Genomic DNA, 15,775 nt, shown 5'->3' on the forward strand with positions numbered 1-15,775 from the left:
TTGAGGGGCATCTGGGTTCTTTCCAGCTTCTGACTATTATAAATAAGGCTGCTATGAACATAGTGGAGCATGTGTTCTTATTATATAATATATATGTATATTATAGTATTATATTACACTTAACATATATATTATATTTAAATTTTCAAAGCCAAACATTATCTAGAATTGACATTTGGTTATATAGAAAGTATAAAATTGTGTATTTCTGTAGTATACATTATGTAACATGCAAATGTATATTTATGATAAAATAAACATTTTTATGTAATATAAACATGTATATGATAAAATAAGGCTTCATGTAGCCAAATAATAACTCATTGATGTATACATACAAACAAATTTGTATGAACAATGGAATACATAAGACTACACATTTAAATGATCATCAATTACGTAGCTAATTTGATATATGAATGCAATGCATTACATAGCCTTTGGATTTAGACTTCCTAAAATGAGTGTTTTGTTTTTCTGGTAATTAAATAAGTAAGTACTCATTCTATTGGGTGTTGTAGTTATTGCATAAGGTACCCTTTTCATACACAAGCAACAATATGTTCACTGTGTGTGTGTGTGTGTGTGTGTGTGTGTGTATGTTTTGACTGACAATGAGAACATAAAACAAAACAGAAGTCCAGTAAAGCATGGAGTCTCTTAACACCACTGTGTTTGGCTCCCTTTTTCTTTCCATTCTCCGCATTGTCCACCTTGCCTGTGTGTGGGGGACTTCATGACTGCCAGGATGAGATGACAGCATCCTCTGAATAATGACAATGACTTGCACTTGAGCAAGACTAAGCAGAACTTAATTGTATTCAAAATATTCTGCACCATTGGCATAAGATAATCCTCTGGGCGTATTTTATAAGGAGCTAGAATTTAAAATACAGAAATGTGATTGCTATTTTGAATATCATCTTCTGTGACTAATTCAATGGTTTCTGGGGGGGGGAGTCATTTTTGGAAAATCTGGCCACATTATCTTCTGTGGTGCAAGGAACCATCTCTTCATATTTTAAACTGCACAAGAAATTTGACATCTAAGTAACACAGCTTTGTCCTTCTCCAATTACTGCAAAGTGAAAGATGTTTAATTTAAAATATACAATGTTTTGAAATAATCATATAGTATTTAATGAAGATTTGAACCAATCATAATACATAATTGGGTTATTGCATAAATCTGAGAAAGATTTTGCTCTGGTCTTTTTCCCATCAGAAAGGGAATATTTTCATTTAAATTGCCAGGATCCATAAAAACCCAAGCTCGAGGAACAAAACAATTTAGATCACACTCACAGAAATCAGCTTCCTATCCCAACCCTTTTTTCCTTGGGGCATTTCTTCAGAGGTTTTTACTGATTTGATTATACAACAGAAGGTTAAATTCTCACATAGTGATCATTAGGAAAAAATAAACAGAGCAAGTACTAAAGCTGGCTTTGCACCTACTGAATGCTGCAAGTGTCTGTACTCATTGGATATGCATCTTGCAAAGCTCGGCTGTTCCCAGGAGGCCACTCCATGAAGACTGAGAGAGCAGCGTCTGCTAGTGGTGCCTGCGAGTCACAAAGAACAGAGAGATGCTTTATAGCAGGATTCTAGAAGGCATAGCACTGGGAGGCAGACTGCAAACTGGGTTTATGCTATTTCTTTTTGCTTTAGAAAACATTCACATGATTTTGTTGTGTTTGGCTTTTTGTTTTTGTTTTTTTTGTTTTTGTTTTTTTTTAATTCAAGCATCATTCCGAGGATGCAATGCATCAGCAACATTTTTGAAATCTCTTAATTGACTGCATTTATGAAGCATGTTACAAACACTGTTCTACCAACTGCTTATTGGCCATATTTATTTATAGAATGCAGACAAAGGCAGGATGTGCTAAGCAAATGTAGCATGCATCTGAGATATAAGCATTATTTGCTCTGGGTGTGTCATCTTACTGTACCTGTGGCATTCAGTGGACATTGATTGAATGCCAGGTCGCCTGCAGGAGTCCTTTTCCACACCATTGATATAAGATAATCCTCTGGGCATATTTCATAAGGTGCTGGAATTTAAGATATAGAAATATGAATGTCAGCTGTGGTTATGTTTTCAAATGTTGGCAATAACATTCCTCCAATGCATCTAAATGTGAAATTCTTTTTCTTCTATAAAGAATATTATTTACAGACATGTTAGAGATGTGCTTATAAAGAAACCACCAGGTCTCATTTCACAGTCTCCCAAGGGTTCTTTTAAAAGAACCAACAGGTTCTTTAAAAGCTTCATAGTGTACAGGCTTTTATTCATATGTCAATGATGTTTTCAAACAAATGAACACATTCAAATATATTGATCAATCAACAATCTTTCAAAATTCATTGAACTTTTAGATGTTAATTTTTCAACAAACCAGCTCTGCTTTGAAATTGTTGATGACACTAAGAAATATGTATACACACACACACATAGGCACACACACACACAAACACACAACCAGTCAAGCAATACGAGGCAGGTGCTCTACCATTGAGCTCTATCCACAGGCCAAGTTATGAAAACATTTTGACTTAATCCTTATGTCATACTGATTTTATAATCTCAATTTATTTACAAATTAAAAATCATAATGGAAAATTTAAGAATAACATACTACCAAATTATTGTTTTAATTATTTCTTTTTTTTTTGAGATTATAGTATTACCCCTTTCCTTTTCTCCATCCAAACCTCTCATCTGGATATGCCTCCTTGCTTTCTTCAAATTAATGTTCTCATTTTCTATTAATTGTTATCTATCTATCTATCTATCTATCTATCTATCTATCTACCTTGTATAATGAATCATGAAATAATGAGACTCCCTCAATACTGTACTTTCTATCTCAGAACATATGAACCCTCTTTACATTTCTATATTGTTGATCAAAAATGCAACTGCACACATTACATCTTGACATTGTATTTTATTTGCAAAGTGGATTAATTTGGAACTGCACATGTCATCGCAGGTCAGCACACTCCTGTCTCCTTTAAAGATGAGGCAATGAGGCTACAAGGAAGGGTCCCCTGTAGTGGTAGACATGGTGAAGGTATCAGTAAAAGTTGGATATTAGAGTTCTAACCCCTCAGTAGCTTCCTTTAGGCTTCCCAAATACCTTCTTTGTTACTTTAAATCATTCAAGATATTCTTCTCCATCTCAAATACAGACTGTGTATTTCTTCTGGAGTCTCACTAATGCGCACATGCTACCATTTGTTTCCTATGATGTCTTTGCATCATGGATGATTTGGTGGCTGATACATTTTTCCACCAGTCTGTTCTTGACTGCTATCTTCTTCACCTCAGCAAGGTTTTGCCACCAGATCTAATATGCTCATCTCAGCCTGACTTCCCCTGCAGCTTTTTAGACTCTGATCTATTCCTTCTTCTGGAAATTACTTTCTTCGGGATCTTAGAAAGCTATTTTCTGTCTGGCATCTACCGCATACTTGTGCCATTTTCACATATCCATCTTATGCATGCTCTCTTCAAGGTCATCCATGTTATATGCAATGATCTCTTTAGGTAATTTCAAAATTAATAACAACTGAAGTCTTTTAGCAGCCACCAGGCCCTTATTTAGAGTCTCATATCACTAGATCCATATAATTTTCCAACTATGAATTAGAGTTGAATACTACTGTAATTTACCACGTAGAAAAATGTGTTGAGGAGGCCAACTTGTTTTTGTTTGTTTGTTTTTCAAGACAGGTGTCACTGTGTAGACTTAGCTGTCTTGGAACTTACTCTGCAGACCTGGTTGGCTTCAAACTCAAGAATCCAACTGCCTCTGCCTTCCAAGTACTGGGATTAAAGGCATGCACCACCACCGTGAAGCACTTTTTCTTTTGAATTCTAACATTCCCTTTATTATATGAGAAAATAAATGCACATGGTGGGGATCACTGAGCCGAAAAGAGTCATTCTATCCAGTATACCCTCTCCTCACCCCATCAGAAGGGAATCCAGGTCTTTCTTCCTGATCCCCTGAAATATACCATCTGTTACCCTGGGAACGAATGTATTCTGAATCTAATAGGGTTCTTTCCTGGCACTCAAAAACAGGTTTTGTCATTGAATCTGTTGTGGGAATGGCAGGGATGCATAGATGTGAGTTTATCATAACTGCAAAGAAATACAATAACTCATCCCCAAAATGTACAACTTAAGTCAGGGCAAGGCAGCTTCTCTGCACCCTTCCTTCCCCAAGTTGCTCAAGAAACAGTAGAAATATCACTTGCTGCTGCCACCCTCAGCCAAGTAGCTAAAGCTACACTACTCATCTTCAGGAGCAAGCCAGGAGACTAAAGCCCTTAACTTGGAGCTGAGCCCCCAACTTGGAGCTCACATGTTTCTTTCTGTCTTCTTCTGCCTCCATAAGTTTCTCACAGCTCGCAGCAAAGGCCCACATATGTGTCTGCTAAGAAGAGGCCACCCCAACTGGAAGGCAATGTAGAAGTGGGAGATGAAAGCACTATAGAACTATGGAATGTTTACATTTAAGCCAGTGGAAGAGGAGTGCTGGGCCAGGGACAGTCATAAAGTTCAGGTTTGACTCACAGCTGTAGCTTGGCTTTTTGTGAGGACACATGACACCTCTGTTCAGCTGGTCCAGAAACATGTAGTTTCTGTTGCTTTGTTTCAAGTGTCTTCTCTGAGGATTGTTTGTTTGATTGGTTTGGCTTGAGGCAGGGTCTCACTGCACATGCCCTAGCTGATCTGGAATTTTGCTGTGCAGAACCAGCTAGCCTTGAACTCAGGAAGATCTGCCTGCCCCTGTCTTTATAGTGCTATTATTAGAGGTATACTTTTCCACACAAAGCCCAACTCCCTCCTGGGTTACCAAATGACAGGCCAAAGATAGATAGCAGGCTGGGTCTGCTATCTATCTATCTATCTATCTATCTATCTATCTATCTATCTATCTACCATTTATCTATATCAAAAACCTCATCAATTTGCTGACACTCAAGACTACTTCCCAACACATAACAGTACCTTTTCTTTCCCACTTATTTCTGAACTTTGCTAACTACATGTTGGACTTTTCTCCATGACTGAAAACATCAGCTTAAACAAATGTCTAATTCTCCCTCTCTACTTGGCCACTTACCCAAGGATTTTTTCCTTCCCATTGAATTAGGGAAAGCAGCTCACTGGTCTACTGCTGCATTTTCCTAGCTTCTGCTAAGCCCTGTTTTAAAAGACCCAATAGTATTCAAGGATAGCCAACTGCTTCATGTCTCCTAGAGACAAGGGGAGAATGCTGAGAAAAAAAATTAACTACAATTAGAAAAAATAATTCACGTGTTAAACAGAAAATTCCATTTGAATCTAAAAATCGGAAGGATTAAAAACAAAACAAATCAAAAGAAAGCCTTCTGGAAGAAGTGACGTTAGCTTGAAATGGACAGTGAGAAATGGATGCAAGTGCCACAACAGTGGGACCAGAGGGACAGTAGGATGAATAAGAATGGCTTAAGGTTCTCAGAAGACAGGCTATAGGTTATGGAACTGCAAGTATCCAGGAAAAGGCCGACATGATTCCGTTTCCAACCTTAAAATCAGGTTGCTTTCATGAAAACTAGTTGGCAGAGACCATTGGGGAAGCCGATGAAATGACCCTGTAATGCCTTCGGGGTGGGGGATGATGACTGGACAACTGGAGCATTCAGAGTACGCTCAGGAGGGAACTAAATGAGCAATGAAGAGGACACGGGCTTCAAGGGCTTAAGGAGCTATGCTATGCCTGCTGCATGAGCTGAAGAACTTGGTGAAAGATGCTAGCTCAGTGCTTAAAACCCCCTCATGTCGTTGCAGGCATGGGAGGACAAAGGTAAGTGTGTTCACTATGATGAAAGGGTGCACGGAGCAACTTTAATCTATAATGACTCTAATTGCTTTCCAACGCATTAGCAGCACAGAATTAATGGTCATACCAAGATATCGTACACTCAGGTTCTGCCCCCCCCCATCTTCTTCATCTCATATCTAAAAATAGTATCTCTTCCATCCTGTACATGTAAGGTGCCCTTTTATTATTGTTTTTTGATAGAGGGACACACATAGGCAAGTTTTAATTCACAAGGTTCACACAGGCAGCATACAAAAAATGTAATAAGAATCGCTTATCGCAAGCTCAGGTTTTGTTCAGAGCTTGGGTTTAAATATACCACCGTAGGTTCTGATAATAACTGGATGTGTTCAGGTCCCTCAAAGGCAAACCGCTGGCATGGTCCCACCCTCAGCACTCTCTCCCTCGGGTATTTGTGTTAGGGCTGTAGTACACCGGGCATTGTTTCCGGACATAGAGGTTTCCATGTTCTTTCTCCGGCTTCCTCACCTCTTCCATCCAGACAGCCCTTGGAGTGAGCCTCTAGGCCTCCGTGGTGGATTTGGAATCTCTCTACTCCCACAGCCACTTCCTGGGAGCCCTTTCCTCTGCACCATAGGGGATGGCTCCAGGCCTCTTCGGTTTAGTCTCACTTTCCTTCAATCTGTTCTCTAAACCTCAATTGTAGCACTTAAAATATAACACATTTCCTCTGTGCTTAAGTGACGATTTCTCCAAAAAGCTGCTCTCAGTGCCCCAACCAGTGAATATACAAATTTAGTATTTCTCATAGTGGTCTGTGAGCACACATTTGACTATGCAAGTACCACTTCCAAGACAGAACTTTTTCTGGATGCTAAAATTGCTTTGCTTACTTCTTTTGTCTGCTAAAATGAACTTCACTGGTGCTTAGCATATAGTAGGTGCCCAAAATACACATGTTAAATCATTTCCAGTGAGCAAAAGCATCCATGTAGAAATTTCTGAAAAGATTGAAGAGACCTTTACTTTTATTATTTAATGCAGTGGTCGTTGACCAGATTTGCCCATGAATTCCAAAATAAAAAATGCTCTGGTGGGTGTGAGGACTGTATTTTAAATTGTATTTAATTTTATTTAGCACAAATTTAGGTAGGTACCATTTTGGGCACTATTGTTAATAGATGATTATTGTATTTATGTAAAGCCACTCCCAAATGATCATAGCATACTTTAAAATAGGAAATTATAGATAGTGTGAAAGCCCACACAATTTGTGTGCATTACATAATAGAAGATTATAGAAAATAACTCATCCCCTTTGAAGTGTTCTGACGAGTTTGTCTAACAAGATGATCACATTTGAATGTGTTTTGTCTGGTCTGCACACCTGAGGTCTCTTCCATTTTGCTTTTATTTATTGGCTGACATTTATTACATCGTTTGCCTCTGCTCTTTTCAATGCTTTTCTACCTTTTTTCTTTCCACTGAGGTTCCACTGAGGACCTCTGAGGTACATGTCATAAAATGTATTACGATAGCGATTTTCTGGTTTTGTCCTCATATAAGCCATTGGTGGAGTAATTTTGCACACTGAGATGCTTTCTGTCCTTGCAGTGGTCTCAGAAACTTTTTTTTCCATTTAGTATTATGGGAAAATCCACATGACTCTGTGCCCTTGCCCGCAGTCCACTATGTGGTCAGAATGTCTGGTCGTTGCACATATTAACCACTAGATGGCAATGGTGGGCTAAGAGGGACAATTGTTTTAATTTTGGCTGTCTTAGAAACTGATGTTCAAAATCAAGGAGGGTAGCTGTAGCAACTATCAGCTGGGGGAAAGGGGTGTCAATACTTAATATTTTGAAAATACATACTACTTAGGGGAAAACAGAACGTCTTATTTTCAAGAAAGTGTGATAGTGCTTACATTGGGCTGCGATAAAATCCTTGGTCAAGGCTGCCGCAAGCTCAGCTTCCATGCTCTCAGCTCTTACTGTTCTCCATGGCTGCATGGGTCTCCTGACTGTTCTTGTCTAGTACTCCAGCCAGGCTCTCACATCGCAGTTCATACCACGGTTGCTCCTGTCTTGGCTGTCCTTCCTCATTGTCCTCGGACTACTGCACTGATCATATCACCATCTTTAATTCTAACTCAGACCTCACCAGCTCAGTCACTTCCTCTTATCCCTATCTCTGCTGTCCCACTTGTCTATCACCTTGATATGCTAAATAAATATTTATAAATAAATATTCCCCTAGCTCATTCATTTGTCTGTTCTGGCTAGATCTGTTTTTATAATAGTGTGATTTTCTAAGATTATCAAGATTGAGAGTTATTCATCAAAATACAGACGGCCTTTGTGTACTCTTGCATGTGCATGCTCGTATGTATGTGTGTGTGTGTTACCATGTGAAATGTGATATGACAGCATTCATTCTACTTAGCAGCAGAAAGAGGCTGGCTCCTCTATTCACATTAAATTTTAGTCCAAATTGTTTCAGGGTGGCAGGTATTGACTTAGGGTTTTTACAGCTTACTAAAAGCCTGTGGACTCCTGGGTAGGATATCCTGATGTGATTTGCACATGTCCTAAGTAGGGTAAGGATAAAGTCACTTTAGAACTGTTTCTTGGTGCATCTACAAAACTCAGTTACAGACATGCCTAGAGATTAATCAGTCTATAATCAGTTAAACCGAACAAATAGAACTATTCCAATGCATTTTATGACAAGGGGGGGGAGTGTCTATGGCTATTCTGTTTTGCTGCTCTGTAAATTATTGAAGTCTTGGATTAATTGCATTTTATTGGAGTCAGAAACCCAGTGCATGAGTGACAGAAAAGAAAGGGGGCAGAGTCTAGCATTTGCAGGTCTGATAATAATGCCAAAACAAAATTGTCTTTGAAGATGACTTGACCTTCTTTGATGGTTATATTTTAATGGAGTTAAATAAATCTATCTGTATTCAAATCAAAATCAAAAGGGCCTTGGACACTGTAATATCAATGCATTTTCTTCTACTTTAGTTGTACTTCTGGAATCCCCTCATACAACAAACAATCCACTTACTGGAAGACCCAGGGAGAAAAGACAATAAGGTACAATGGCATTTTAGTTTCCTTTCTATAGCTGTGATAACATATGCCCACAGAAAGGAAGTCAGGGTACAAAAGGATTTATTTAGCTTATGCTTCTAAGTCACAGTTCATCACTGAGAGAAGTCAGGGTAGTAACCCAAGAGAATGTCAAGGCAAAGATGACAGAGTTAAGCTGCTTTGCTGGCTCTCTCACATGCTCTGCCTATGCGTGGGTAGCTTTCCTATACAGCCCTAGACCAACTGTATGGCAATGCTGCTGTTCGAAGTGTGTAATTCCTATATCAATTTACAATCAAGACATTTCCCTGCAGCTATGGTCACAGGCCAATCTGGTCCACATAAACCCTCAATTCAGATTCCCTCTTTAGGTGAACTCTAGGCCGTGTCAAGTTCACAGTGAAAGCATAGGGCACTCTTAGAACTTAGGCAGTTTGAGAGTAGATAAAGAGTTGGGTATAAGTGGTTATGTACTGGAGAGATCAGTGGATGCAGGAGAAGGGCCCATAGATAAGTTTATCATGAAATAATGATTAATATACCTGCTTGGATGGAGTTTAACCATGGGCAATTTGTTATGCTGTACATTCTAGACTTGAAGTTTGGAAACTAGAGTGAAGGAAAGGAGACTGAAGGCCAAGAGGCCTGGAGTATGTCCCTGCTACTGAGGTGAAGACAGAATCATAGGAGGTGGCAAAAGGACATGGATGGACTTCAAATCTCCTTGGAAGGGAAGCTGCCCAGTTCCGCGGCTGAATGGCCAGGAAAGTCAAGGACGCTTCATCAATAAAAGATGAGGTCAGGTTTCAAAAAGACTGTCCACTGTGCTGCATCCTGAGCTTGAGAAGGTGACAGAAAATGCTCTGGGGCAGAGATGATGACAACACTTTGCATTTGACATATCTGAGCACATCTAAGTGTTATAAGAAATGTGAGGTGCAACAGATAGGGACTATTATAGAAAAACTACGACCAAGCAAAACTCAGAATTTCGGAGTGCAGTCTCCAGGGACTCATCTACAGTACAACTCCTGAACCTAAGACACACCCTCAGGGGACACTGTGAAAGAAGCGGAGGAAAGATTATAAGAGAAAGAGGAACAGGGATTTTTGCTGTGAAATTGGCTTTTCTAGATATTTCAGGTACTGCACCCATGAACTCTCATCAATATGGCTACCTAGCATGAGTTCAAGAAGGATAGCACAGATAGACGTGCTAGTGTGGATGGAAGAAAAGGGGTTAGGAGGGGGCAATAGCCTTATCCTCATACAAGTAACTACAGGCTACTTAGCGATGCAAAGACTGAGAGAAATAATCTTCCCTAGGGAAGACCACACCATTGGTTATCTAATACCAAGTGGTCAGTCCTGAAGACATGGATACAAGGAACATACATAGTGAGCAGGGTGTGTGTGTGTGTGTGTGCAATTAATGAAATAAGAGGCCATGGATTTGAAAGAAAGTAAGGAGGCAAAAATGGGAGGAAAAGACAAGGGGAAAATGATGCAGCTCTTACAATCTCAAGTAATAATTTAGAATGGTAGTTGCATGCGTGCAAACCGTGCCCAGAAGGAACTGCTCAGCTCAAGGTTCATGTTAACGTTTTGCTGCTGTATGCATGCTCACCTTACAGATGAGAAAATACAAGGTTGGGTTAGATATAAAAACGAAAGTAAGGGTTTTGGGGGGTGGGGTGCGGTTAACATTTTTTTCTCTTTTTTTTCCTTTTACAACTTTTTTAATTAGATATTTTCTTCATTTACATTTCAAATGCTATCCCCTTTCCTCTCTGATAATCCCCTATACCCTCCCTCCTCCCCCTGCCTCCTGCTCCCCAAACCACCCACTCCCACTTCCTGGCCCTATACTTGAGCATACCATCTTCACAAGACCAAAGGTCTCTCCTCCCATTGATGGCTGACTAAGCCATCCTCTGCTACATATGCAGCTAGAGACATGAGCTCTGGGAGTACTGGTTAGTTCATATTGTTGTTCCTCCTATAGGGTTGCAGACCCCATCAACTCCTTGGGTACTTTCTCTAGCTCTTCCATTGGGGGCCCTGTGTTCCATCTTATAGATGACTGTGAGCATCCACTTCTGTATTTGCCAGGCACTGGCAAAGCCTCACAGGAGACAGCTATATCAGGGTCCTGTCAGCAAAATCTTGTTGGCGTATGCAATAGAGTCTGGGTTTGGTGGTTGTTTATGTGATGGATTTTTCAAATTTTTATTCTGCAGTATGAGGGGCTCCTGTTAAGTTATGTTTAAGTTATAACCCATGGCAAGAGCAACTGCTCATCAGCTGCAAGATTCAATGCTTAGCACCCTCAGTGCTAAGATAAAACCTCATTTGTAAGATACAACTGTACTTGAAGTCACAAGTGTGTGGTTAGTGTGCTCCTTTAAAATAAGGTAGCAATTACCTAGTGATTAGCTGTTAATCTGTCTATTCACACTGATTTTCCGTCTCTTAAAAATAGCAGAAATTATACAGGGTTTAAATCAATTTGATGTGGAGAATTAGTTTTCACCTCAGATGCTAGAATTTCAGCATTAAAGAAAAATTGATTCTAAACTACAGAGCTGCCATGCAGCAGAAAGAAAAAAATATGCACTACACATGACCCCCATGTATTAAATTGTACTTGCTGGCAAATCATGAATCACTGTATTTTGTGAATTCTTTGCTCTCAGGGAGGCAAAGGTGAAAGAGGCCAGTCTTTAAGCTCATTGGGCTTCCAGTTCTGATTTCAGACATGAGACTTACTTATTCTTGTGAAGAATTTATTCTGTTGCTAAGATTTAAAATAAATGAGTTTCATGTGGTATTTTGTTTGTTTATTTGAAATAGATTTGTAATATATAGCTCAGTTGGACTTGGAATATTCAGTCCTTCTGGTCCACCCCCACAAATGGTATAACTATAGGCATATACCAATACCCCAGTTATATTTACAGTCTTCTTGAAGAAAATCCACTTCTTCTGTTTTAAGTTGTATGCCTGTATTTCCACCATGAACAACTATTCAAATTATAAAGTGTTTAAATTATTCAAATATCTTGCTAATTTTGAGGAGAACTGGAGTTTAATCTTCATATTAACCAAGAAATGAAAGTAGAAATAAAGTACTTAACCTGAAGAGAGTAAGGTCAGTCAAGTCTGCTTTACTGAGATCACAGTGTTGGATAGTGTCTGGGCAGTATTCTAAAATATGTTGCAAAGCAAATTCTATTTTATGTTTTGTTTAGCTCCATTTTAGGCTAGCAGATAAAAGTTCTTTAGTTTTAATCTCTTAGCAAATTTAATTGGAAATAAGTTCAGTTTAATATTGAAGGTTTGAGAGAGCACTCACAGAATTTCCAAGATTAGTGGAATTGTTTGTCCTATTGTATGATTGATGAACAGCTAGTTTTTAACCTGGTTCTTGAAGGATTTTAAACAGAGTGAGTCATATGACTAAGGCCAGAAAAGGGCCACAATAATCAGACAAACATGTTCAGAAAAGACAACGTCATCTTGATGATATAAGTAAAAGAGAATTCCTCAGCTGCCATTTACAATTGCAGTTATGTTTTATCACACCGGAGAAATTCCGTGCACCAAGATGCTTCCATTTTAAGTGTGAAGACACTAAGAAAAAAAAGTCCAGCCTTTTCTGTGCTCCATGTTCTCCTGTATATTCCATGTTCCTCTACTATTAACAGATGTTGGTAAGGTGAACACAGAGAGCCACTTAAGAAGGAAATAGATGACTGAGTCTGTCATTCGGAAAGTGACTGTTTAGACCTTTTTGAATGATAAACAATTTCATGCGGAATTGAACAACTCCCCTCCTTTGGTAGAGCCTGGTAGTTTTGGGCTGGCAAAGTACCCTGGGAATCTGCGAGAGATGCCAGACAAAGTTGTAAATCTACAAGTGTGCCCCACAAGAGTTGACTTTGAGATGAAGAAAACAACAGAGCAGGCGCTTACTCTGAAAATTCATCATGTCAGGGTGTGCAGGAAATCAGTGAGGGAGGGAAATATCAGATTCAATATCACAGGTTAGTGCAAGGAAACAACAGGGTTACACTAATTACAGCCTTTACATGTCTTTGATGTCTGCGTTGAAGACAAATGTTAAGGTATATCCTAAAATTTACTTCTTTTAACGTAATAATATTCAAGATGTGAAGAACCGAAAACCGGTACTGTGTGCTTCATTACTTTTATTCTCACCTTGAGGGTGTTGCCTAAATATTGCTAAATCAGACAAGCAAGGCTAATGGAAGATTAGAACAAATTGATTTTGAAGTTTCTGCTCTGGAAGAGCCTCTGAGAGCTTTCCCAAAGTCTTCTCTGATGAGCAATCTTCTTAGATGAATTATTGCAGTAGTTATCTCCATAGCAACAAGATTGAGTAAAGGACATTTAGTAGTGTTATCTAATTCAAACTCTGACCTCTGGCCCTCAGTGCTTCTTCCTTAATTCTGCCCATAAAATCAACCCCCCCCCATCCCCAGAACCATAGAGAAGATTATGTAAAAACAATCAAATGCTTGTGCTTTGGAGAGGATCGAACACTATTTTAGGTATTTATTAAGAAATATCTCTCTCATTCCAAGACACTGTCCCTCTCTAATTATCTTCTCTGCTCTTTAGAATCTTCCTGAGGCACTTGATAAGAAGAAATAGAAGCCAATGTCTAGTGCCCTCTACTGTCAACACGAAGCTCAGTGTTGGATTTTAGCTGAGTAACTGGTGTGGACCCTTGCTTAGGATATTACTGGCTGTTCTTTACTCCAGCCAAAAGTGTTCGGTTAAAACAATTGCTTTAACCTTTGAATAGCTCACCAGACAAAGGCATAATTCCCTTTAAGTTATAAAGATAACATGCAACAGCAGAAAAGAATAGAAATCCAGGGGATTAGGGATGCACTCACAGCGGCTTGAAGGAAGAACACAACTTATAGCCATTTGTAAATGGTTCTATAGTTTTCTCTTTGGATAAGGAAATGAGCGTTTTAAACTGTCATCTTGGCCTTATGAAAATGATTACATCTAACATCAAAATGGACCAGTACGTAGTACCATTTATAGCAGCCTGATTTGTTACATGTCCTACACTTGTCTCTAAAAAGAAAAAAGTTTTACTAGCATTGATTATTAACCCACCAGTATACTCACTGGCACCTGTGGAGAAGACAAGTGAAACTAACTAGACACAGCACTTCTCTGCTCTTAGCCTCTTATACCATAGACAGAAATTTTGCACATGAATGTTGTGGCTTTTTACTGTAGAAGATGAGAAACACTGAAGACAAGCTCATGTCTAGAAAGAGAGGCAAGGGAATGTCTTTGCTTTCTTCTGTGTGGTGGTTTGAATGTGCTTGGCTCTGGAATAGCACTAGTTGGAGGTGTGGCCTTGTTGGAGGAAGTGTGTCATTGTGGGTGTGGTCTTTAAGACTAGTTCTAGCTGCCTGGAAGTCAGTCTTCTGTTTGCCTTTGGAATGAGATGTAGAACTCTCAGCTTCTCCTGAATTATGCCTGCCTGCCTGTTGCCATATTCCTGCCTCTATAATTATGTACTGAACCTCTAAATCTGTAAGCCAGCCCCAAGCTAAGTGGTATCCTTTATAAGAGTTGCTTTGGTCATGGTGTCTGTTCCCAGCAGTATAACTCTAACAAAGACACACTGCTATGATAAACAGGGTATGATTAAAAGCTTCTCAGAGAGGAAAAGGCTTATTTGACCAAAACATCCAAGTAGCAATCTATCAGCAAGGGAATTTAGGCCCAGGATCCAGAGGTAGAAACTGAAGCTAAGGGATTTGAGCTACCTCGTTTACTGGCATAAGCTGCATGGCTTGGCTGAGCCTGTTTTCTAAAGTAACCTAGGACCACCCCCCTTCCCAGGGTTGGTACCACCCACAGTAGGCTATGCCTTCCAACATGAATCATCAATCAAGAAAATGCGTTAATAAAGTTCCTATAGGTAACCAAATGGAGGCATTTTCTCAATTATAGTTCCTCTTCCTGGATAATGCCAGCTGCTGTTTAGTTGACAAAAAGCTGACCAGGACACAGCATGCCTGCTGGAGGAATTGAGAAGAGCTGTTTCCCAGGACTGTATATTTTTACCTTAAACTTGTCTCCATGATAATATTATTTTCTTTCGCTCTTTATGGAGCAGGGAAAATGAAAATTGGTGGACTGAAAATTGAATAATAAGTGATACTTCATACTAAAAAGTCGATAGCCCTATTTTTCTTTTTAACTAACTAATTGATTAATTTACATCCCAGACATTTTTTCCCCTTCCAGGTCTGTTCCTCCACCACAGAATACTGCCCCACAACCATCCCACCCCCTCCCCATGGCTCCTCTGAGATGGTAGGACCTCCCTTGGAGATCCCCTCATCCTGGCACATCAAGTCTCTGCCACTGAGGCCAAACAAGAAAGCCATGACCACTGGGCTGTCCAACTGTTACATAAATGCTGGGAGCCCCTTTCCAGCTTGAGTATGTTTTTTGGTTGGTGGCACAGACTCTGGTAGCTCCCAGGGGTCCAGGTTTGTTCTTTAGATAGCTGCCACGAGAAGTCTTATTTTTTTTTTTTTGTTAAAACTTGATACCAGAAAAGCTAGAAATGGATTTGTCTACATTTGTATTGTCAACTTATTACAGACAGCACCCTTTGTTATTTGCATAGAAGCATGAGTTAAATCAAACTCGACAATCTGTCCAGGCAGTCATGTCTACTTTCACCAAAGGACCTTAATATGAAGAGTTCATTTCATTTCTCTGTTAAGTTTCAATCATAATTTTATTATGATTACTTGATGGTAT

The 15,775-nt window shown here is 39.3% G+C and overlaps 1 protein-coding gene across 4 annotated transcripts in view; it reads right to left on the minus strand.

Moving 5' to 3' along the window:
* Positions 1-15,775, minus strand: part of Adgrb3 (adhesion G protein-coupled receptor B3) — a 724,234-nt gene that overhangs the window by 416,635 nt on the left and 291,824 nt on the right. For all 4 annotated transcript variants that reach the window (XM_021163961.2, XM_029468423.1, XM_029468446.1 and 1 more), the window contains 2 exons: positions 1,956-2,057; positions 1,459-1,565 (listed from right to left, as the gene is read on the minus strand). In XM_021163961.2, coding sequence (XP_021019620.1) covers positions 1,459-1,565; positions 1,956-2,057 — 209 coding nt within the window. The remainder of the gene's footprint in view (positions 1-1,458; positions 1,566-1,955; positions 2,058-15,775) is intronic.

Source organism: Mus caroli, chromosome 1 (genome assembly GCF_900094665.2).
Source record: "Mus caroli chromosome 1, CAROLI_EIJ_v1.1, whole genome shotgun sequence".
Lineage (NCBI taxonomy): Eukaryota > Metazoa > Chordata > Mammalia > Rodentia > Muridae > Mus > Mus caroli.